This window comes from Lepidochelys kempii, chromosome 3, assembly GCF_965140265.1.
Source record: "Lepidochelys kempii isolate rLepKem1 chromosome 3, rLepKem1.hap2, whole genome shotgun sequence".
In the NCBI taxonomy this organism is placed as follows: domain Eukaryota; kingdom Metazoa; phylum Chordata; order Testudines; family Cheloniidae; genus Lepidochelys; species Lepidochelys kempii.
The window spans coordinates 191,006,688-191,029,843 of record NC_133258.1 but is presented as its reverse complement, the minus strand read 5'-3'; the positions used below and the strand labels follow the sequence as shown (position 1 = coordinate 191,029,843).

At 42.2% G+C, this 23,156-nt stretch overlaps 2 protein-coding genes across 7 annotated transcripts; both read right to left on the bottom strand.

Annotated features, from left to right (window-relative positions):
* Nucleotides 1–1,395: 1,395 nt before the first annotated feature.
* OTOR (otoraplin) lies at nucleotides 1,396–7,047 on the bottom strand. Of its 2 annotated transcripts, XM_073339424.1 has the most exons (4): nucleotides 4,992–7,047; nucleotides 4,391–4,530; nucleotides 3,596–3,706; nucleotides 1,396–1,815 (listed from the first exon to the last, which is right to left on the bottom strand). In XM_073339424.1, the coding sequence occupies exons 1-4, from the start codon at nucleotides 5,215–5,217 to the stop codon at nucleotides 1,792–1,794; spliced, it is 501 nt and encodes a 166-aa protein (XP_073195525.1). In that variant the 5' UTR covers nucleotides 5,218–7,047; the 3' UTR covers nucleotides 1,396–1,791. The 2 variants fall into 2 exon arrangements, with proteins under 2 accessions (XP_073195525.1, XP_073195524.1); XM_073339423.1 differs by lacking the exon at nucleotides 1,396–1,815 and having other exon boundaries at nucleotides 1,822–3,706.
* A 93-nt stretch (nucleotides 7,048–7,140) lies between these two features.
* SNRPB2 (small nuclear ribonucleoprotein polypeptide B2) lies at nucleotides 7,141–21,592 on the bottom strand. Of its 5 annotated transcripts, none has more exons than XM_073339420.1 (7): nucleotides 21,496–21,592; nucleotides 20,579–20,666; nucleotides 18,100–18,272; nucleotides 17,206–17,346; nucleotides 10,137–10,190; nucleotides 8,489–8,577; nucleotides 7,141–7,527 (listed from the first exon to the last, which is right to left on the bottom strand). In XM_073339420.1, the coding sequence occupies exons 2-7, from the start codon at nucleotides 20,640–20,642 to the stop codon at nucleotides 7,368–7,370; spliced, it is 681 nt and encodes a 226-aa protein (XP_073195521.1). In that variant the 5' UTR covers nucleotides 20,643–20,666; nucleotides 21,496–21,592; the 3' UTR covers nucleotides 7,141–7,367. The 5 variants fall into 5 exon arrangements, with proteins under 5 accessions (XP_073195521.1, XP_073195520.1, XP_073195519.1 ...); XM_073339419.1 differs by having other exon boundaries at nucleotides 21,445–21,497; XM_073339418.1 differs by lacking the exon at nucleotides 21,496–21,592 and adding an exon at nucleotides 21,311–21,438.
* Between the last annotated feature and the right edge of the window lie 1,564 nt (nucleotides 21,593–23,156).

Below are 23,156 nucleotides of genomic sequence, written 5' to 3'. Positions count from 1 at the left end.
ACCAATTATCACAAGATTCATGATTCAATTGTGAGAGTTGGCAACAGTGAATTAGGGCTGAGTGTTCAACTGATTCAGTTAACCACCTGCCCCACCATGATGGTGACAGAAATACTGCATGCATTTCCTCTGGTGTGAGCCCCCACTTCAGTGCCCAGGCCTTCAGTGATACAGAAACTGTCCCTCCCTATCCAAGGCAAAGTTGATCTGCCCCATTAAGTTTTTACAGCACTGTATTTGAGCAGTAAAGGCATGCTTTCAAGAAAGCCTGGCCATCAAGATCAAGAATCACTGCATCAATTGCATCTTTTGCCTCCGCTTGCTCTGTCTCTTAGTTAACATTCAGCTGAATATATAGTAGATAATGCAGTTACAGTTCCCCTATGGACCACTTAAAAGATTATATAGATTAGGGAAAGGAAGCAGCTATAAATGCACCCAGCCTGTCTCACCTTAATTCAGATCCTACATAGGTCACTAGTGACAGTGAGATCAAGAGTGCTTGCAGTGCCAGCATCTAACAGACATCTGGAATTTTTTAGTTACTTTTCTAAAGATGGGTTGGGCGAGAGCCATTCAACAAATGGCACAGCTGGTGAACAGACACTGAATTCAGCTCCAGCAGACAAATACTGCTTCTCCACTGCCTAATGTAGTCATTGTTCCACGCAACCAGATGTTCTATGGAAATACCAAATATAACTACAGGGAGAATTCCCAACTTTATTTTTCTTCGGAATTAGATTTTCTAGTAACAGAGTCAGTCTCTGAGGCTCCTGGCTAGATTCTGTGCTGAAAGGCACACCATTGATGGCATACCTCTGGGATGGGGGAGCCAGGTTGCCCAGATTCCTCTAGACTCCCTACATTTTTGGTGGGTTACTTTTCAGCTCCCCGCTGTATGAACACTCACTGTCCTGCCCCCAGTGGAGGCGGCAAAGAGAGACAACGTAAGGCCATATCCACTGGCCCTATCTAGCTGCTGCACAGCAAGAATTCTCCCCCAGATGGTTGTTGTTCCTCTATAGCCCCATGCACAGGCAAAGTGGTGAATAGGGACTGGAATAGAGGACAGGAAGGTACTGCCTTCATCCCTGAAGTTTGGGAATATAAATGCCAAAGCTAATCTCAGTTTATACCATCATAAAACTCAGGTTGTGCAGTGCTGAATCAGGCCCCAGGAGCACAAGCACAGAAATTCAGGGAGCCCTTGTGCAGAAGTGTGTGTAAGGGTCTATGTACCCATCTCTTTACCCCCTGTGTAAAGCTAGACATACTAGCAGCCCTCAGCAAGCAGTTAAGGTGATGCTCTTTAACACTTAGTACTGGCGTACACATGGTTTCCCCATACACCATAAATTTCCTTGCTTTTGGGTCTCAAACACAGCCTTGTGCACTTTTAATGTAATTTTATTTAATAGCATAAAACATGCTTGTATAGTGAGAAAATAAATGCAACACAAGACATTGGAAGTCTTACTTCAAATATTAGATAATTTTGAATACGACAATGCAGTAGTTTAAAAGGTGCTAACTTACCAATGATTATAACAAAGTGATTTCAGGTAGAAAGACTTTCAAAGCATATGCCATGTGGTTTATATCTAAGGTTTTCAACTTTTTTCCCCAGCAATCACTCCCTTTCAACAAATTCTTATTTAGAAATAAACGTATTATTTTACAAACAAGAAATAAAGGAAGAATTCAGAGTAGTCAGCCATGGATGTTCAGGTTTATATCCATCAGATTCTCCTGGTATCCACCTGGTGATGACCCAGCCATATACCAGTACTATTCACAGAAGAAGTCAATGGCCTGAAAGACAGTCATTAGAAAAATGAGCAGAGGCTCTTAGGCATTGTTATACCAAATAAGAACTGGGTACAAATTGAATCAAGGTGCAAAATCCATTTTGAAAAGGTAAGCAAGGAGAAGCAAATGTTAAATAAATTACCACTTTAAAATTCTACTTCATAAATCATGGAACTCGTCTCAGAATACTAGAGAAGAGTTCCATATTGACTAGTTAATGCTTTATACTAAGCCTTTCTAGTTTTGTTTCTCTTTTGTTCTTTCATTTATTATGGCTAATCAATGATTGCTACACACTGAGCCACATGCAGTCCTGGTGTCACATTGTGGTCTGCCATGGACTTCAGTGGAGATGTGGCCACTTCATAGTAGAACTAAATCTGGTCCTTTAAATTCCTGTAAATAAAACTTGCTTGATAAAGTACAAGTCCTACCAAGTAACTGTTCAATGAATTTATCCATAGAAATATGTTCTGTGAATTTCCCCTGAACCACACCTGGTAAGAAAATACTTCTGAACATAAAAACAATGATGAAACACATATATAGCTTGAAGAGGATTTTTCAAATGCTTTCCTATTTGAATGGAGTTATACATTTGAACAGAACATAGCTTAATATTCAATATTAATGAAGGTAATTACCGGAAACTTGTTCAATGAAAGATGTTTTAAGGTTTTCATGAAAGTGGTTTTAAAGAGACAAGCTACCAAGCAATCTGAGTCTCTGTGCCAACACACTAGCTTCTGAGAAACCAAACATCTGCTTCACAGTGTAACTGAGGGGTTTTTTTAAATTGAATGTATTACAAGTCTTCAGTAAAGTTAAGAATTCCATGGGGCAGTGGAAAGCTTGAGAAACTACAGTAGTCTGATACAGTGCAACAGAAATAAAGCAGCCTGGTTGTTTCAAAATAAACATTTGAATATGTTTCTAATCACTTTAATTTAGTGTATTAACGCTTTCTGCTTAGATGCGTAAGCAAGCTTTTCACACACACAGGGTGGAGGCACATGGATTATACGAAGTGCCTTTAAAATTTGCTAAAACTTTCCTTTTCGTTGCTTTGGTCTAGTTTTTAGTAAATTGAGGAGCACTTATATTTTAAAACAAAAAAATACTGGGTGGTTTTAGAAAAAAAGACCTTTTGATGTTTAAAAATAGCCTGGAATGCTTTGTCTCATATTGAACTGAATTGTGAATGAGTGAATTTTCACATGTAGTTGTAGCCTCTTCCTGGTCCCACTGGAGCAGACAGCAGAACTCAGGCTCCTGTCACATAAGGAAAGTGAAGCATGTGCTCATTATACGAATTCTCTATAAAAGAGACATCTCTATTTGTGTAAATAATTAACGGAGACTGTGACAGTATAGGGTGCTCACGAATATGCAGCATGATTCTTCGGCTCTGTAGGACCCATAAAACTTACTGTACACTGCAGATGGAATCTTGAGTGCAGTGCATGATGGGCTTAAATCTACACCATTCAAGTCAATAGGAGATTTTCAATGCACTCAAATGGGAGCAGGATCAAACCTTACATGAAGCTCTCAACAGTGCTTAAATGGTAGCAAGAACAGAGCCTAAATTATGAGTTCAGTGTGGTTCCTCGACAAAGTATGGGAAGACAGGATCGGGCCCCAGGCATTGTGTGGGGCTCAGCACTATTACAGTCAACAGTGGGATGGTGTAGTGCATAGCGATGATTTGTTTTTATAGCAAATTAGCATTACACAGTTGAGTATATTAATGTAACCCCCTGGCCTTTTGCAGATTCCTTACCGTTGTAGGGATTGTCTTATTAGCTTCTTGATAAACATGCTGCTCTGAGACTAAACTGCTGGGGAAGTAGCCAACAGTTCCCATCTGGTCTTCATACTCCTCACCATACACCTTAAAGCAAGAAAAGCTATAATTAGATGCAATAAAGCAGCCCACATCCAGTTTAAACTAGTTCAAGTTTCTGTCAAAAGCAGCAATCATACTCGCTCACTGGTCTTGTGGACTTTTGGTTTTCATACTACTTAACTAGAACAAGATTTTTTTCAAAAGGAGGCATGAATATAAGCCAGAACACAGATCCATATGACTCCAATAAGTTATATTTAGGATACATTATTTATAAGATCCAGATAAAAGTGGAGTGGCAGTTTTATTTTCCTTTAAATGAAAGGTTGGAGTTAAGATTTCATGATCCATTGTCACCAAAGTGTCTCTTCTCAGATTTAGGTTGCTGTAAAATGTTTGCACCCGATTCTTTGAATAAATGGCAGCAAAAGAAAAGCATTGGATTTTATTATGATTGCTTCAGTGCATTTAGTTCCATTATATTATTTATATTTTAATAGGTTATGTACTCTCTCAATATGAGAGAGATTCTTATCAATGCTTGTGAAGTTTGGATTTGAGAGTTTTGTATGTTTTCACTTTTTAAAAATCTCAGATGTAATCTTTAAAAAAGCCACAGGATATATTTTCGCTGCTAAAATCTGTTTTAAAAAGTGGATGTTGACAAAGAAACACTACTAGCCAACTAGAGATAGATTAATGCTTCTATAAAGAAGAATGTCATCTTACACTTCCAGCCCAGAACTCTCCAGCTTCTCTCTCTTTCACTAGTTTTGAATAAACATAAATCAATTGCCCTTTTTTAATATTAATGAACCTGCAGTCTGGTGCATTGTAATCATCTTCTGCTCTGGCAAGGGAAATGGTGTCTGCAAAGAAAAAAAAGGAGGTGGATAAAGAGTATATGTTAGACTCTCTCTGCAGATGCAATCAGGCAATGAAGAAAGTAATCAGAGAAGAGCCTGCCAGATTTCATCTTACACAATTTTCAGTCTGTACTAAGCAAAGTAAAATAAAACCAGAGACTGTCACTTTATCAAAACATTAGCTGCAATAGTGTTCTCAGAAAAAATGTTTTTAACTACACCTACCTTTGATAACGGATTTTGAAACAAAATCCTTTAAAAAGCAGCCTGTGGAATATAAATTAATTTCACATGTGGTTTTGCCACATTAAAAGTATTTTTAAATGTACAAACAGACCGATTTAATACAGCAAGGCTAACAAGCAGCTCGTTCTTACATTTCAAAACCAGACACTGCTTTGTACAAACACACACATTTAGTTTTGATCATATGCTCCACTTAAGTTTAAACAAAAAATACTTACAAACACACTCCTCATCAGCACAGAGCTTTTTGCTGGCAAGTTTGTCCATAAAAATTCCAGTCACGCCAGGGTATGTAACTCCAATGCATAAAAATAATATAACCAAATCGATAGATAGTGTCATTTTTTGATCGGTGGTGTTCTTTGCTAGAACTTCGCTCTCAAATGCATGCCAAGTCTGGTAATACTTATCTTTTATAGAAAAGCTAGACATCTGGACAAACATCCCTGACCAATGGGAAGAGATTAAGTTAACATTCCACTACTTTAAGAGGAACCACAGGGCCCCAGGGGACCCTCAGGTTTTATTTACCAAATAAAATCCCTTTCCAAAGCCTTTTTGTACCACTGCTTCAATAAACTGCTGTATTACAGAGACATTCTGTATTTTCCTGTCAGCTTTCATTAAGTATAATGTTCTTATCACCTCAGGCAAAATTTGTCTGAAGATGAAAAAAATAAATCAGTCCCGGTTAAGCAGCAAATGAAATAACATCCCTTAAAGTCCATAAATCCTTGATTCTCATGAAATGTACGAAGACAATAAAGTCAGAGCTTTCTGGAGCAGACTGTCTCTGTGACATGTTTCTATAGGGCCCTTAGGCACTACTGCAAATATAAATAAACCTAGTCGGTGGCACAGGTAGTTGAATCTCAGTGAAAGGCTCTGTGCATCAGCAAATTACACTTGAAATTTAGGCACTGCACATTCGTAGTGTGGACAAAGCTTTAACTTCATTGAGTGCTCCAGTTAAAAAGCAAACATTTAACAGCTTATGCCAGAACCACCCTCCATTCCATCATAGTTTACATAACTGCAGTATCCTCACCACAGCATGGCCTTGCACCCACCGTATGTGTGAAGTCACGTCTTGCATGGGAGTGTAGAATCACATTCCTTTCTGAAAGTCTCACAGCCACTGTTGCGTACCTGGATTCTCACTGGAGAAGTTGTGCATGCAAAGCACTAAACTGCGTATGCTGTAACAGGCGGATTTGTACCCATCTCTACTCCTTCAAGACAGCATTTTAAAGGTCAGCATATGTTACAACGCAAGAAAAAGGTGATAATAAAGAGAACAGTGGCCTTCAGTCTACTTTTATGATCCCTGCCGTTCTCACAAGTAATGGAAGGCTAGGCCAGCTCAGGACTTGCAGGGGAGATCACTGACCAAGGTACACCTGATGGCAGTTTGGCAAGTGATTATGTGGCACTCTTGTGAGAGTCAGTACCGAATCAATTCCGGGGGGGGAATTATGGTGCAGATTTGCTTTGAGAGTAGATAGGTTCAGTCTATTCACTAAAGGTACCATGTTAATTTTGGTTGTTACGAGCGTAGTCCTCAGAGTAGCTCGTGCCTGGATCAGAAACAATAGCACAGACCTGGGCTGCCCCTTCCTCTTCACCCTATCCCCCCAAAAAAATCCACACCAGACTCACTCAACCACACCTCACCCTTATCCAAAGGGTTTTAGTGGCCTAACAAGTTCAGAACTTAAAGGTCTGGGGAGAGCTGAAGGCAAATCTGACACCTGTTTGTCCAGATCTACATTGACTAGGGTCTGAATGTCCAGGAAAGTCTGCAGTACAAATTCCCAACAGTTCCAGTGCAGGTTTCATCAAGAATATAAAAATGTGTATTTTAATTGTATTTCTTTATTCACTTGATCTAGAAAAATGCTTTAGCTTTTCTTGTACAAAATGAATGCTTTACCCCTGTATGATTCCCAATTATACTATCTAAACACCTCACAGTCTCATGTATTTACCCTCACAACATTCCAGTGAGGTACAGAAGTGCTATTATCCCCAATTTACAGATGCGGAACTGAGGCATAAAGAGGCTAAGTGACTTGCCCCAGGGTCTCAACGTCCGTGACAAATCAACTTAATGAACCTGGGTCTCCCAAGTCCCAGACTGGCACTTTAACATGCAATTCATTTAGGACCTTACTGTGATGCTGTATAGGGGCTTTGTCTTCACTATCAGGGAGATCAACGCTACTGTGATCGATTCAGCAGGTCTAGTGTCTCCATCATTCTTGTTCCAAAGTTATGCTATTGTTTTAAAAAAAAGTCTCTTCTGAGACAGTAAAACATCAGTAGAAAGTAGTTAGCCCAGTAAAACAGATGATGCAAAATCATAGCTTGAACAAAATAAAAATAGCATTTATTTTTACAATGTTAGGATTTCAGCACAGCAAGTTACTATCTGCCAGATGTGGAAATCCTACAGCTGTCCTACTTGAGTAACCCTTACAGTTTTACACAAATGTCTCCTTACTCTTCTTCAAAAGAATAAAAACAATTTTAGTTGGCCAGAAAGGTGGTATCATGTTATACAAAAAACAGTCCTTTTAAGATCATATCCATGGTTATTTCTTAGCATAAGTGATTTTCATTGCATGGGACGGAGTAATCTTGAACCCTTGGAGAGCATCACGAGCAGCTCCTGCCTGTCCCTCATTTTCAAACTCCACAAAAGCAATGTCATGTCTCCCAGGCACTAAACGTACTTCTTTGAAGCCAGGGAACCTTTAAAACAAAGAAGTCAGATAAGATTACATGGATTATATCTGATGGTAAATCTCTCAAGCAACCGTTAAGCCTTATCATAAGCACCCAGTACTATAACATTCAGTCACTACTAACAACACATTTAAAAGTAGTGCAGTAGTTCTCATCTATAAGGAAATGAGAAGCTACTTGACTAGTGAATGAAGTTGCAGAGAGCCTCAAACACAGCAAGGCATTCTCCACACTGCAGTTGTCATATCTGCAGCAGCATGAGGTTACATGGTCATTGCTCCATTACATGTGGGGCATTAGGGCAAAAACATCAAGCAAGCAAAGTCAGGATGTCACGCTATTTGATAGCGCCATTTGATGTCCTTCTCCCCAGGACACAGGGATCCTAGGAGGGATGTTTTCCATCTCCTTCCCACTCTCCACCCTTTCCTGCTTCACCTGAGGGAAGGTGGTACTTCCATTCTCTTCAATCCCTATGCTGCATTGGATGAGACCAAGAATGGCTCCACTGAAATTCAAAGGTCTATATGAATTGAGCTAATTCCAAATGTTGTATGCAGTGTTGTTGTAGCTGTGGGGGTCCCAGGATATGAGAGAGACAAGGTAGGTGAGGTAATATCTATTATTGGACCAATAATACTGGTGAGAGACAAGCTTTCGAGTTTACACAGAGCTCTTCAGGTCTGACCTGAAACTTGTCTCTCTCACCAATAGAAGCTGGTCCAATAAAAGATATTACCTCACCCACCTTGTGTCTCTAGTTCCTAATGGGCAGGTGTCCATATTGAAGAGCCACCACAATTTACATGGCTGTATTTTCAGCAGTAAGGCCAAGGATTAAATGGGCCTGAGACTGAACGGATACTTTTAAGTATCCCTTAAAGGTCAGGGCTGAAGAAAATTTGTGTGCACGTGCATATAATGGGGAGTGAAAGGAGAAAAATGTTGTTATAAACATCCGACTTACTGATTAAATAGCATAGACAGCATCATCTCATTTGTCTCTTCTGGCAAGTTATTAAGGAAGAGTATATAGTTTGGTGGATTATCAGGCACCTACAATAACAGAAGAACATAATTCAGTAAGTCATGCAAAATATAAGTAGTGCTCATCTACTTTCTTTATACTTCCACTGAAACTACTAAAACTAAGTTAACATACTGTTAATGTTCTTCGTAAGACTGGTTTAGACTTCAGCCACTTATTGACTAAACTGTATTTTTCCAATTGATCCATTTTTTCTGCTATCAGTGTTTGTATGTTATTAGTATAATATCGAGAGATGGTAAGTTGGGGGACTTAGGTATTTCAAAGTCATTCACTGTAAGCATGTAGAACTGCTAATTTTAAAAAGGCACAAATATCTAAAAAGATAATTGACCATGTCAGTTGTCATGTCCATAGAATTACCAGCTTTGAACGGCGTGCTGTAGTAAAGTTGAGGGAGTAACCATTCTATTTGAAGATCTGTAACAGATATGTACACTTGCTAATGTTGCTTCACAGTGGCCCACTGAATATACAGTGCTACAGACAGATTTGCTGACACTTTGCATATAGCAGTTCAGTACCTTCTCAAGCGAACAGGGAGATGTCTCAATGGCAGGGATCAGCATAGTTATTCTCTACTTTATTTGGCTTTAGTATTATTAGGTAATTCTCTTCAGTTGAGAAGAATAAGCCAGGTGTTACAACTAGTAACTAGTTACAAAGTCATCAACTTTGAAGGGAGAAGGCTGTACAGAGACCTAGACATTCAGCATTGTATCTTCATAAGAAGCATGGCCAGAAAAGTGACATTAAATTCCTCAATACCAGAGAGGTGACAACAAAGACACTGGATCCAGAGCATGCTGTGCTCCCACTATTCTCAGCTGTCAGATCACCCTTAGATGAACTCAGTCTGTGTTTGTTCCCACAAAGACACTGGGTCCAATTCTCAATCCTTGCAACTGGCACGAGAGTACAAAAATAGCTTTCCACAATTTTTTGGCCTCTTTGAATTTTTGGCCATGTTAAAGGGCCTACTCAACTCCCAATCTAAATGACCTCAGGCAGCTGTATGTGTTTGAGCTGTCTCAAGGCTGCTCTCATCTAGGAGTGCTCTGGCCACACCTCCTCTATTCTCTAATAGACCCTCTATGTTAGGGGACTATTCAGAGGGCAACACATAGGTGTTTGCCAGTTCTATGGCGTCCAATAAAACCCCATATAATGGGGGTATTCTCCAAAGGCTGTTTCTGCCCCCTTTATGCCACTGGAATTGTGAAATAAAGGAGCTGGAGGAAAAAAAAAAAAAAAAAAATCAGGCCCGAAGTTTGTAGTAGCAGCTGTCTCTCCATATATGCCAGTTCGGGGGGGTCCTGTAAGTTGCTGGAGGAAACTGATATAACAAAAAATTCAGAGCATGTACAAAAATCTCATTCTATGTACTACAGAAAATCCCCAAAGTCAAATTTAAAACAACTTGAAACTAGTCAAATGTGCTTTTTTAAATACTGGAGTTGTATTGTATAACACAAATATTAAATGGTGTTTGTTTAGTACTTTCTCTCCCTGCTAATTCTCAAACAGAGAAAGTAATGGCAGGAATAAATAAACTAATAAGAATTACCTGTTGATTCTGTGATGAAGTCCCTTGGACATTCAAAGAATTCTGTGTTGTTCCCTGTGAGGTTCAACATAGAAAAAACATGATTTTACCAAAAATCAGCAATGAAAAGTTTTGTATAATTTTCAATTTGAAAGCATATATTCACACCAGTTTGGTTTTCAAGGAACCTCAGAGAGCATCTTAATCCTAACCAACCCTTCAATCTTAAGGCACTGTTTCCTAAACTGTGGTCCATGGACCGTTCATGGTTTGCAAAACAGTTGCTGGTGGGAAACATGAAGCCATTGGGTTTTAAACCCCCAACACCAGACTGCTGGAGAAGACATAGCCATTAGGTCGGAATGAATTCTAAAGGTGAATCAGTAGATATGGCCAATTATTGTATTCCATCTGCCTCTTGAAAAGGTGGATTCCACAGACAGGGAAAGGCATTTTTAGAGGTGTTTCTAAACATGGCTCTCTCTGTTGAAGGCAGCACTGCATGCTTTCTGACTGAGGTACAGATAAATCCACAGACTCCTCCTGCACAAATTCAAAATCAATATTTGAGTTCTTTAAATGGATTTCAAAATGGTGGCGAAGTTAATGCAACAACAGCTCTACAAAACCTACCAAAACTCCTATATACAGGATTTAACGTTTATTCTTAATTTTGGTGTTTTCTATTATACAGGCATTAGTAAACTTCTCCAGTGCAGACCATCTCTTAATGGAGATACTGTCTTATGGGCCAACTCCATTCCCATTTGCGATTGCATGGACCAGTTCCCCTCTCATTTGCTATTGCATAATGCTTAGGTGTAACTACAGCAATTACACAATGCACAGTAATATTGTGAAAGTATTTGTGTATTTTTACCCAACATTAAAGATCAACAAGTAATCTCTGAAAAAAGTTAATCACACTTTCTACTTTTTTTTCAATTTTGTCTTCTCTCACACATCTTCTGTTTCTCTCAGCTAGAAAGTAAGACACCACCATGTGACCAGCCACTTCTCCACAGACCACTAGGAAGTGGTCTAGGGATCACTAGCAGTCCACAGACTATGTTTTGAGTACTGCTAGTACTAGCTACCTAGCTACTACTGCTCCTTATAAACTCAGACTCTACGACCAGAAGGGACCATCATGATCATCTAGACATGTTCATGTAATCTGAGTTGGATCCAATTTTGGAATAGTTGGGGAGAAATTACTTGTTATTTGCTTTCTGTATCAGACTGAGAAAAGAATTTTGATTGCTGAATAGTTGATCTGACTATGCACTCGTATGAGGGGTCCGGCTTGCCCTGCACCTTCTCAGTTCCTTCTTGCCGGCTAACTCCAACAGAGAGGCAAAAGGGTGGGTCATGGAATGGACTGAGCAACACATCTTAAAGAAAAAAAGTTACAGAAAGGTTAGTAACTTTTTTTTCCTCCTCTCAAGTGTTTGCTCATTTCCATTCCACATTAGGTGACTCCCAAGCGTTACCTACAGAGGTGGGCTCAGCATTCATGGACATGTGGATTGCAACATTGCTCTACTAAACTTGGCGTCATCCCTAGCCTGCTCGGGGATGGTATAGTGGGAGGAGAAAGTATGTACCGACGACCAGGTCATTGTTGTGCAGAAGTCTGGGATTGGGACCTGAGCCAAAAACACCACTCACGAAGCCCGAGTTCTCGTGAATGGGCTGTCAAGATGGCAGGAGGTAGGACACCTGCCTGCTCATAGCACATATGAATGCAGAAGTGTTGCAGGATGAAACTGTCTGGACTGAAACCATTAGGCCTTTCATCCTATCTGCTACTGCCAACAAAAGTTGTTGTTTAGCCAATGTAGATTTATGGAACAGTTTGGTTCTCTCAATGTAGAAGGCTGTTCCTCCATATTCTTGTGCAGCTTTTGGATGAAAACAGCCAGGAAAATAGCCTGCTTACGATGAAACTGCAAGACCACCTTTGGGAGGAACGCTGGGTGGGGGCACAGTTGAACCTTGTCTTTAAAGAACACTGTATACAGGGGTTCTGACATAAGGGTCCTGATTTCGGAGATCCTCCTGGCTGAAGTAACTGCTGCCAGGAAGGTGACCTTCCAGGAAAAATATGACAGAGGGCATGATGCCAGCTGCTCAAAGGGAGGGCCCAGGAGTCTTGACAGGACCAGGTTTAGGGTGGGATACATTCGTGAATTTGAGGGTAAAGTCTCCCTAATCCCTGGAAGAAGTGAATGGGCATCTCCTGTGAGAAGACCAAACTACCGTCCACAAGAGGACGGAAGGCTGAGATTGCTACTAGATGCACCTTGACCGATGAAATAGCTAGGTCTGTTTCAGATGAAGCAGGTATTCTAGCACTGACTGGGAGGAGTGACCAAGTTAGTGAGAAGCCTCATTGGGAAGCCAACAACGAGAAACGATTCCACTTGGCTAGATAAGTCACTGTAGTATACTGTTTTCAACTACCTAGCAAGACTTGGCGGACTTGTTCTGAACAGGCCAACGCTGTCGGATTCAACCATTGATCATCTATGCAGTCAGGTGGAAGGCCTTGAGGTTCAAGTGGAGCCAACAGCTGAAATCTTGCAAGATCAGGTCTGGGAGGGGCAGGAGCAGCAATATGGTTGCTACTGACAGATCCAGTCGTGTGCCAAACCAGTGTTGGTGTGGCCATGCAGAGCCTAATAACAATAACCCTTGCTTTATCTTGCTTGACTTTTAGAAGGACCTTGTGTACCAGAGGAATTTGGGGGGGGGGGGGGGAGAAAATGCATAGAACAGAAGCTTTGTCCACAGGAGTAGGAAGGCATCTGAGCTGTGACCATGCAGAGAGCAAAACTGCTGACATTTCCTGTTTTGCTTGGTTGCAAACAGGTCTACCTGGGGAAACCCCCCCAGCTGGAAGATGGATCTGGTTACGTCAGGGTAAGAGACCACTCATGGTAAGAAGAGAAAGAGCTGCTGCGATGATCTCCCAGAGTGTTCCAGGCTCCTGGAAGGTAGGAAGCTTCAAGGTGGTAGGAGTGTTTCATGCAGAAGTCCCATAGACAAATGGCCTCTTGACACAGGGTGGCCCAATGCACTCCTCTCTGCTGATGTAAAACGTGGTTGCCATGTTGTCTATGAGCACTCATAACTCTGCCTGTGATCTAGGGTAAAAAAACCACCAGGCATGCTAGGCGAGCCACTCTGACATTTATATGCAAGGAGAGCTCCTCCTGGGATCACAGGCCCTAAGTCCTGAGGTGCTTGAATAAGCCCCCTAACCTAGATTGGACATGTCCAAGATTAGGGATACTGCTGATTGGAGAGTGACAAAGGGAATGCCCACACCGCCTGATCAGGGATCCCTCCACCAGTCGAAGGAGGCAAGGACTGGGGCAGGAACTGTAAGCACAGAGTCCAGCCAAGTACACTGAGGTCAACCAAACTTGGAGAGGTCTGACATGAAGTCTTGTGTGCTGTACCACGTAAATGAACATGGCATGTGACCTAAAAGTTTGAGGCAAAAACGGGCTGTCATGACAGGGTTGGCCTTGACCTTCCATATCAGAGCCAACATTGTCCGGAAGCTAGCCTCTGGCCCAGGTAGAATCGAGCACTGCACCAAAAAACTCTATCCTCTGGACAGGGATGAGGAGTTGACTTTTGCTTATTTATCAAAAGGCCCAGAGCTTGGAAAGTTGGTTGAACCAAATTGATGCTGGCTTTGATCTGGGTTTCAGACCAGCCTTTGATCAGCCAGTCGTCGAGGTAAGGGTAGACTTGAACACCTTGACTTCTGAGGAAGGCTGCCATCACCACCATGCATTTTCTAAAAGCCCAAGGGGCTGCCAACAGGCCAAAGGGAAGGACAGTGAATTGGTAGTGGGTCTGGTTTACAATGAATCTGAGGAACCTTCTGTGGCCCTGGAAAATGAACATGTGGAAATAAGTGTTTTTCAAATCGAGGGCAACATACCAGTGCCCTGGATCCAGAGAGGGAATAACAGAGGCCAGGGAAACCATGCGGAACCTCAGCTTCTTGCGATAACTGTTGAGGTGAAGGAATTAGGAAATAGCAGGAGTAAAACCCTTTCCCTCTCAAATTCTGAGGCACTCCTCTACAGCCCCTACCCACAGGAGGGCTTGCACCTCCTGGACTAGAAGTTGCTTGTGAGAAATGTCCCTGAAGAGAGATGAGTACGGTGGAAGAAAACTTCCTCCATTCTACTCGGCACCAAACAGTCCAAGATGAGGGACCAGGCTGGACTGAAATAGGAGAGTCTGTCTGAAAACAAAGGTGGGGGGGGGAGAGGGGAACAGGATCCACTATGGAAACAGCTATAATGCACTTGGGAACCCCTTCAAAAGTTCTGCTTGGGGCCTCAGATATCTGTGCAATGAAGCAGAGGTGAAAGGGAGCACTTGCCTACGCTTATAACCCCTTCTGTTTCTTAAATGGGTCTTGGTGAGGCAGCAGAGCCAAGAAGCAGACCAGTTGCTGAGGTCTGAAATGTGTCACTGAAGGTGTGGTGAGTAGAGGCCCAGGAATCTGAGGGTAGCCCTGGAATCTTTTAGGCCATGGAATTTTGCATCTCTTTGGAGAAGAGGGAAGTTCCCTCAAATAGAAGGTCCTGAATGGAACGCTGAACCTCCGGTGGTAGCTCCCAAAGATTGGAGCCAAGAGCATCTTCTCATGACCACCACTGATGCCATTGTTTTGGCTGCCATGTCAGCTGCATCTAGGGCAGCCTGGAGGGAGGCCCTGGCTTTAGTCTTCCCTTCCTCCACCAGAGTGGGGAACTCGTGCCTTCCTTGAATTCTGACTTACAATCCTAGATGTTCTAGTTATACCTGCCAAGCAAGGCCTGCTGGTTGGAGATGTGGAGCTGTAACCCACCACTAGAATACATCTTTCTACCAAGTGGGTCCAGCTTCTTTGAGTCCCTTGGCCTTCCTCTTCTTCTGCACCGCCTATGCAGGCTTAAGTCCCGAGCATTGGTATTAGGCTAAGCACCAGAGTGTGCAGCAAAGGGACCCTTCTCTCAGACACCACCGAGTACAAACAGCTGAAAGGCAATCCCAGTACCTGGGGGAAACCCATGGATTCTATTGGACCCACATACACCACTGACTTCTGAGCCAGGTGGCTACAGGGGGCACGCACACTGAGATCCAACAGGATGTAGGTCAAATACTAGTAATGGTTCCTTGGTTGGGTGCATGACTACGAGTCAGCTTAGGGAGACCATATGGGGGTGGTACCCCTTGCTTCCACCAGCCAGGGCCAAAGGTCCGGGGGAATCAGTGCCAGAGAGGGGATGGTTTCCCTCTAGTCAGTGCCGGAGGACCAGCTGCCAGGTAAGAGCTTAGGGCAACATGCTCCTTTCTGCAAGATGATCTTGCCAGTGTCGGAACTTGCCCCGCTGGGGTTGGCGGTGCCATGGGAGTCATCGGGTCCCTAGCCGCTGGAAAGACCTTCAGGTTGGACACCACCACAATCATGCTGGTGCCACGACGTTCCCCCCCACTTCCCGGGTGTTGGTGGATTGCACTGCATTGGACTCAACAGAACCTGCTAGTAGGGTGGAGTCGATGGTGCCACTTGCACAGCAGGGACAGAAGAGTGGTCCAATGTAGGTCACACTCCACCTTTGTGCTTCCTCAGCTCCAAGGAGCATCCCCTCATGGACTGCTGTTTCTTGTGCTTCCTCAACACCAGTGAAGGGGAATGGTGCTGAGAAACAGGCTGTCAGAAGAGCATTCCACACCGATGCAGAGGTACTCGGTGCCCAGTCCAACTGGCTCCACTCCTACCCTGGTCTAAGTGTGACTTCCATCAGGACAGACCTTAGCCTGGCCTCCCTGTCCCTTTTTGTATGAGACTTGACCTGGCAGCAGACATGGCAATGCTCTCGCACATGAGCCTCCCACAGACACTTCAGACATCTGAAGTGCAGGTCAGTCACCGGCATGTGCTTGCCACAGGAGGCACAGGGTTTAAAGCCCAGAGAGATGGGCATGCCCAGTCCCAGGGGAAAGAAGATGCCCCTGTAAACAGCTGTGGGGCCTAACTTTATATACCACTACTAAAAGAAATAAACTGAAGGTAACTAAACTTGCGAAGAAAGGAGGGTATAACAGCACCACTAGACGAACGCTTTGCCGAGGCAAGAGGAGATGTTCAAGCAACCGTCACGGGTGGTATAAAGGAACTGAGAGGATGTGGGGATGGCTAGGCCCCTTATACCAACACATGAGTGTGCGGCCCCAGAGGGTGCTAGAGCTGGCCTGACGGATACCATCGAGGGGAAAATCTGTAGTGACTGGATGCACACCTAACATGGAATGGACATAAGCAAGCACTCAAAGAAGAACCCTGTGTTAGAGAGGACTCTCTAGAATTTGCGTTGGCACAAAATGTCTAGGCTGCTCACCAAAAACAAGACCATGAAAATTATGAATGGTTACCCTTAAATTGTTTAAAAGTGAGACTGATCAGTTTTCTAGTTTTAATATTTTTGTAAAAATATTTGCAATTTAAGATTCTCTCCAGGGTTTATAGTGCATAACCAATGGATATTCACCAAAACAGAGGGAGTTGATATTTTCCAAAAATAGAAGTTGATTAAAGTTTTCAGTTTGAATACCTTAACATTTTGTTAGGATGGAAAGAACAAAACACACAACAACAGCTAATATTCTTTGCTGAAGAAAGAATGACAGACAATGATAATTGAGACTTCATCCACTATGTGGATGGGCAGAATGAACAGACTTCAAAAGTTTGTCATTTTAGTAACTAAACTGAACCTGATTCTTAACAGACAGACAATCTGGGGGCCTTTGCACTCAAGATTCCTTGCAATTCAGATGCAACTTTGTCTAATGATAAAGATGAGTCCATTAAACTTTTACCTTGAAACAAGTTTGGCACAGTTTACAGGAAGCATATTAGTCTCTTACATACATTCCTCCAAAATACAAATCCTCCTTGTTAAAATTATAGGTAAATATTATATTAAAGGAATTTGTTCCATGCAGAAACAACCCTTCAGACTTGTTCTAGAAGTCTGGAATCTTGTTTTGGTTTACACAGTCCACTTACCTGACCAAGCTTTTTATTTGCTGCATTAGCTGACTGCTCCAGTGATTTAGCCTTTTTCTTTTCTTTCCTCTTTTCCTTATCAGCAAATGTACCGCGCATTTTGGAAATCATATCAGAATCTGTTTTTGCATACTGAATACGCTGTTTAAACAACAAAGCAGAACATTTTATGCTTCACTATGCTGAACAGCTTGCACTAGCCTCATTAAGGCCCCAAATATCTAGCAGAACACTGGAATTCCAACAAGAATTTCTTACATTAAAAACTTTAATTACACACTACCCACAGAATATGCTGAATTCACCAATTAATTCTGAGCACTTACTACAAAAGCGCCTTTTGTTTAAAACATGCAAAAAGATAGAAGAGGTTGATGGAGGACGGTTAAATGACTCAGTGAGGAGGATTTGTTTTTGAATCAACACTTTCAGTAACAGCAATAATTATTATAAAGTAGAAATATGACATAACACTGAACAATTAAGAATGCTTAACTTCAACATAAGTGAATGCAGGCAAAGTTATGGCATCACTACACAAACTTGGACTTATACAAGACCAAAAAAAAAAAAAAAAGCAAACTGGAGGCATGCAATTTTACTCCACCACAGAAAAGTTGATTGAAAGCCTTCATTTAGAAGACATACAAAATTTAGACTTCTAATTTAAAAAAGTAAGGCAGTATGATGTTGGAGTAAAGCAGTTTTATCTGAAAGCTAAGCACACTGCCTCTCAAATATGCAGGTATATGTTCACATGGAGAAAAAGAGGACATCAATGAAAAATAAATAGCAGACACACCCTAGATAGAAAAACAAAAATCTGATTCCCAGTTGCAAAATAGCGTACTGTCCTAGTCCACTAAAAAGAACGTAAATAAATAAAAGACTTACCATTGGTTTGCCGTAAAATGGAAAACCTTGTAACTGTCTCAAAGCATTGGTGGATGATCCAAGTTCTTTAAATATGACAAAGGCCTGTCCTCTCATTTTCATTGTCTTTAAAGCCACAATATCTACTACATGACCAAACTGTGAGAATAGTGCATACAAGGATCTCTTCAGTTCTGTTCAGAATATAGAAAAGCCATTACCGCATATAGGTTAGAAACATCAGCGTGCTTTTATAAGTTTCAGAGCGGTAGCCGTGTTAGTCTGGATCAGTAAAAACAACAAGGAGTCCTTGTGGCACCTTAGAGACTAACAAGTTTATTTGGGCATAAGCTTTCGTGGGATGTAACCCACTTCATCAGATGCATGGAGTGGAAAATACAGTAAGCAGGAATAAATATACAGCACATGAAAAGACAGGAGTTGCCTTACCAAGTGGGGGGTCAGTGCCAACGAGGCCAATTCAATTAGGGTGGATGTGACCCATTCCCAGCAGTTGACAAGAAGGTGCAAGTATTAGAGGGAAAATTATCTTTTGTAGTGACCCAGCCACTCCCAGTCTTTATTCAGGCCTAATTTGATGGTGTCAAGTTTGCAAATTAATTCCAGTTCTGCAGTTTCTCATTGAAGTCTGTTTTTGAAGGTTTTTTTGGTTGAAGAATGGCCACTTTTAAGTCTGTTATTGAGTGTCCAGGGAGCCTGAAGTGCTCTCCTACGGGTTTTTGAATGTTACAGTTCTTGATGTCCGATTTGTTAATTAGTTAATTAGTTCTCTTCCAACCATCAAAGTGTTATATGACTATCACATATATCTTATGCAACTCATACAATATGCATGTGTAAACTGGCATAACTTCTGCTGTCCTTGCTACTTTCTTGTCATTTCTCTTTTCTAATTGGTTAATTACTACTTCTCAAACACTGATGATCAGGGATCCTGGTTTTCCAGTGATAAAAACAATTCTCTGATTTAATATATATAATCATCTGTTTTTCCACAATTAAAATGAAACACTAGACTTTAGTTTTGCTAGCCATAATATATTACCTATAGAGAGATCAGCTGAACACAATGTGTTATTGATATATTTGCAATTTTTAAGCTGATAGCCAGAGCCCTACCTATTGTCTGATCTAATTGGTACTGGGACAAGATCGGATAATCAGAGTTCCACTGAATATGTTTATTTTTGTAAAAATGTAAAAATTCTCTGTAAAAAACACAAATTATGTGGTTTTCCATGGCAAGCAGATTTCTAAGATCTCTGCTGATCCTGCATTCTTGACCAGACCACTTTTACCCTTTACTTGATATTAAGGAAGGTATTTCTCTAACGGCTTTTGGCAACACATTGTGTGTCCCCATTGTCCTGTTTCCTCTAGTTTTCCCCACTTGGCTTTCCTGACATACATCAATATGTGCAACATCCCATTGGGAGATTTAAGAATCATGGAGACTTGGAACCAATGTACCTTACTACCTAGTGGACTATGTTTGTTTCTGAGCGCTTTTTTTTAAATTTACTCTCTGATCCTTGCATTACTATGGGGCAACCTTTGGGACTCAATTTTCACAGACATTTACAGCACCACTTTACAGCGGTATTAAATTTGAATGTATACTGGTAACCAGTTACAATGGTTGCTATCAACTCTAAAATACTTTTAGTTTCATTTACATTTTTATACCAATAAACATCTCCATATGGAGGATCCCAAAACACATCACCTGGCTGCCAGGTTCCATTAGATAGAAACCCAGATAGTATCCAATTACCATTGTTATTTCACCAGGTTTGGCTACACAATAATGCCACATTCCCTGCTGGGATGTGGGACAGTGTCCATGTGAAAAAATTACCACCACTTTGGGAAAATCACATCCAGAACACCACTAGAGCCTGATCCGATAACCCACTACTCACAACAAGTAGTATCAATAAAGTCAGTAAAATTACTTGCATTATAAAGGACTATTCATGTGAATATGGGTTTGCAAGACTGGAGCCTTGAATCTCAATCTGAAGATAAACGTAAGATTCAGTGGGACTACCCACACAACTAAATTACTCACATTCACAAGAGTTTGTAGAATTGGACCCTAAGATGATAAAAAGAAGAAAGCCAGAAAGTTTCAAAAACCAAACTAAACCACTCAAATGTGCATTAAGACTTGGTAATTTCAGAATGAAGTTACCAATTTTAACTCCTTCCCCACTGGCAGTAGTTAAGCATAGAGATCTTAATTTAGATTTCCTGACTGCTTTCATTGTAATTATTTATTTGTATTACAGTAGTGCCTAGAGATCAAAACAGATTGGGATTCCATTGGGCTAGGCATAGCACAAACGTGTTGACATTAGAAGACTGCTAGTAACATTTTATGTCAAGATTATATTTCCAGAAAATAGAATAGCATATTTTTACTGAGATAGTTTTCCCAACACACTGATGAAAAAAATTAACTTTAAATTATTCATACCATCTTTTTTAATGCTGTCATTTATATTATTGATATAAATAGTATGGTTTGGTCGGATATCCATCTTCTAACTTGCTTATACAACAGCCTAGAAAAAGAAAAACAAGTACAATGTGTTAAAAATACTTACATTTATGAAGATGAATTCATAATAATAATTGAGTTTTTGTTTGTTTAGGTCAAACAGGTGCTGCCAGCATCAGGCTATATAAAACAGGATCAGAACTGCCTCACTCAACAGTGAAAAGGTTATAAAACTATATATTTTTGACGTTCTAACAAAGATTCATCACCTCTGAAGGTAGGGAAAAATACAGCCAACTATAGGGGCCCAAGTCACTGAGAAAGCACCAAGCGGCGTGCGAGGAGGAGTCATACCACGATCATCCCCACACAGCTCTTTCACTGCCCTTTTCATCGATAACCCGCTGAAGTGTTTATAGGATACCTATCGCCTTCCTATATACACACCGGTGCCCCCCCACACCACGCACGCACCCCCCACTGCACCACACAGCCAGCCCCTCCAACCGCAGCCCCCCCCCACGCAGCCAGCCCCGCCCCGCAAACGCGGCCTCCTTCACGCACCCAGCCCGCCCACACGTCCAGCCCTGCCCGCCCCATCCCCCAGCCTCTCCCCTCCCGCACGCGCCCCGCCGCCTTCGCCCCAACTGCCCCACGGCCCGTTCTGGGGGAATTCAGAGCTCGTGGCCATTTCGCGCCAATCCCAACCGGGGCTGGGTGATCCCGCCCGCCCAGGCGGGCTCAGCGCTCCGGTGCCGGATACCTCCCCGGGCACAGGCACCGGGGGCCCCGCGCCGCAGCTCCCAGTAGCGGAGCAAACGGGGAACAAACCCTTCCCTCACCCGGCTCCACTCGCCGCCCGGCCCCGCCCCGCCGTTCCCAGCACACCTCACCCTGGCGCGTGACCTCACGTAAACAGGCAGAAGAGTCGATGTCGCGCACAATCGATATATCGCGCACCCAATCATCGATGCGCTCGTCTCCCCCTTCCTTCCTCCCCCTGTCGCGCGCGCGAGCCCGAACAGGGGCGGGGCGGGAAGCGGAGGCCTGAGCTCGGGGGCGGTTCCCGCCTCCCTACAAGTGCCCGTAGGGATCACTCACCGCGTAGCAAGTGGGGTTCATGCAAGCAAGGCTTGGGTGCAGCAAGGCCCCGAACCCCGTCAAGGCCAATAGGGGGTGTGCTGCCAGCCCAGGCTCTGCCTCCGGGTGTGTCCTACGGGTGGCTTTGGTCCGTGCCCAGACCCTGTTGTGTCTTGAACATAAAGTGTTATGCAAAAGTCAACATAGTTTCTGTAAAGAGAGATCCTGTCTTACTAATCTATTAGAGTTCTTTGAAGGGGAGAACAAACATGTGGACAAGGGGGATCCAGTGGACATAGTGTACTTAGATTTCCAGAAAGCCTTCGACAAGGTCCCTCACCAAAGGCTCTTACGTAAATTAGGTTGTCATGGGATAAGACGGAAGATCCTTTCATGGATTGAGAACTGGTTAAAAGACAGGGAACAAAGGGTAGGAATAAATGGTAAATTTTCAGATGGAGAGGGGTAACTAGTGGTGTTCCCCAAGGGTCAGTCCTAGGACCAATCCTATTCAACTTATTCCTAAATCATCTGGAGAAAGGGGTAAACAGTGAGGTGGCAAAGTTTGCAGATGATAATAAACTGCTCAAGATAGTTAAGACCAAAGCAGACGGTGAAGAACTTCAAAAAGATCTCACAAAACTAAGTGATTAGGCCACAAAATGGCAAATGAAATTTAATGTGGATAAATGCATGTTGGAAAAAATAACCCCAACTCTACATACAATATGATAGTTGCTACTTTAGCTACAACTAATCAGGAGAAAGATCTTGGAGTCATCGTGGATAGTTCTCTGAAGACATCCATGCAGCGTACAGCGGCAATCAAAATAAAGAACAGGATGTTAGGAATCATTTAAAAAGGGATAGAGAATAAAACGGAGAATATTTTATTGCCCTTTTATAAATCCATGGTATGCCCACATCTTGAATACTGCATACAGATGTGGTCCCCTCATCTCAAAAAAGATATACTGGCATTAGAAAAGGTTCAGAAAAGGGCAACTAAAATGATTAGGGGTTTGGAACGGGTCTCATATGAGGGGAGATTAAAGAGACTAGGACTTTTAGGCTTGGAAAAGAGGAAACTGGAGGGGATATGATAGAGGTATATAAAATCATGAGTGGTCTGGAGAAAGTGAATAAGGAAAAGTTATTTACTTGTTCCCATAATATAAGAACTAGGAGCCACCAAATGAAATTAATGGGTAGCAGGTTTAAAACAAATAAAAGGAAGTTCTTCACTCAGCGCACAGTCAACCTGTGGAATTCCTTGCCTAAGGAGGTTGTGAAGGCTAGGACTATAACAGGGTTTAAAAGAGAACTGAATAAATTCATGGAGGTTAAGTCTATTAATGGCTATTAGCCAGGTGTCCCTAGCCTCTCTTTGTCAGAGGGTGGAGATGGATGGCAGGAGAGAGATCACTTGATCATTACCTGTTATGTTCACTTCCACTGGGGCACCTGGCATTGG

Bases quoted from the DNA above. Each gene is read 5' to 3' on its own strand.
- SNRPB2 (XM_073339420.1), bottom strand. From the start codon at position 20,642: ATGGATATCCGACCAAACCATACTATTTATATCAATAATATAAATGAC. The intron at 17,347-18,099 runs GTAAGTCTTTTA...TTGTTTAAACAG, and splicing joins CATTTTACGGCAAACCAATG to CGTATTCAGTATGCAAAAAC. The intron at 10,191-17,205 runs GTAAGTGGACTG...TGAACCTCACAG, and splicing joins CAAATAAAAAGCTTGGTCAG to GGAACAACACAGAATTCTTT.
- OTOR (XM_073339423.1), bottom strand. From the start codon at position 5,217: ATGTTTGTCCAGATGTCTAGCTTTTCTATAAAAGATAAGTATTACCAG. The intron at 4,531-4,991 runs GTAAGTATTTTT...TTTTCTTTGCAG, and splicing joins TGCTGATGAGGAGTGTGTTT to ACACCATTTCCCTTGCCAGA. The intron at 3,707-4,390 runs GTAAGATGACAT...TCTTGCTTTAAG, and splicing joins GAGAGTTCTGGGCTGGAAGT to GTGTATGGTGAGGAGTATGA.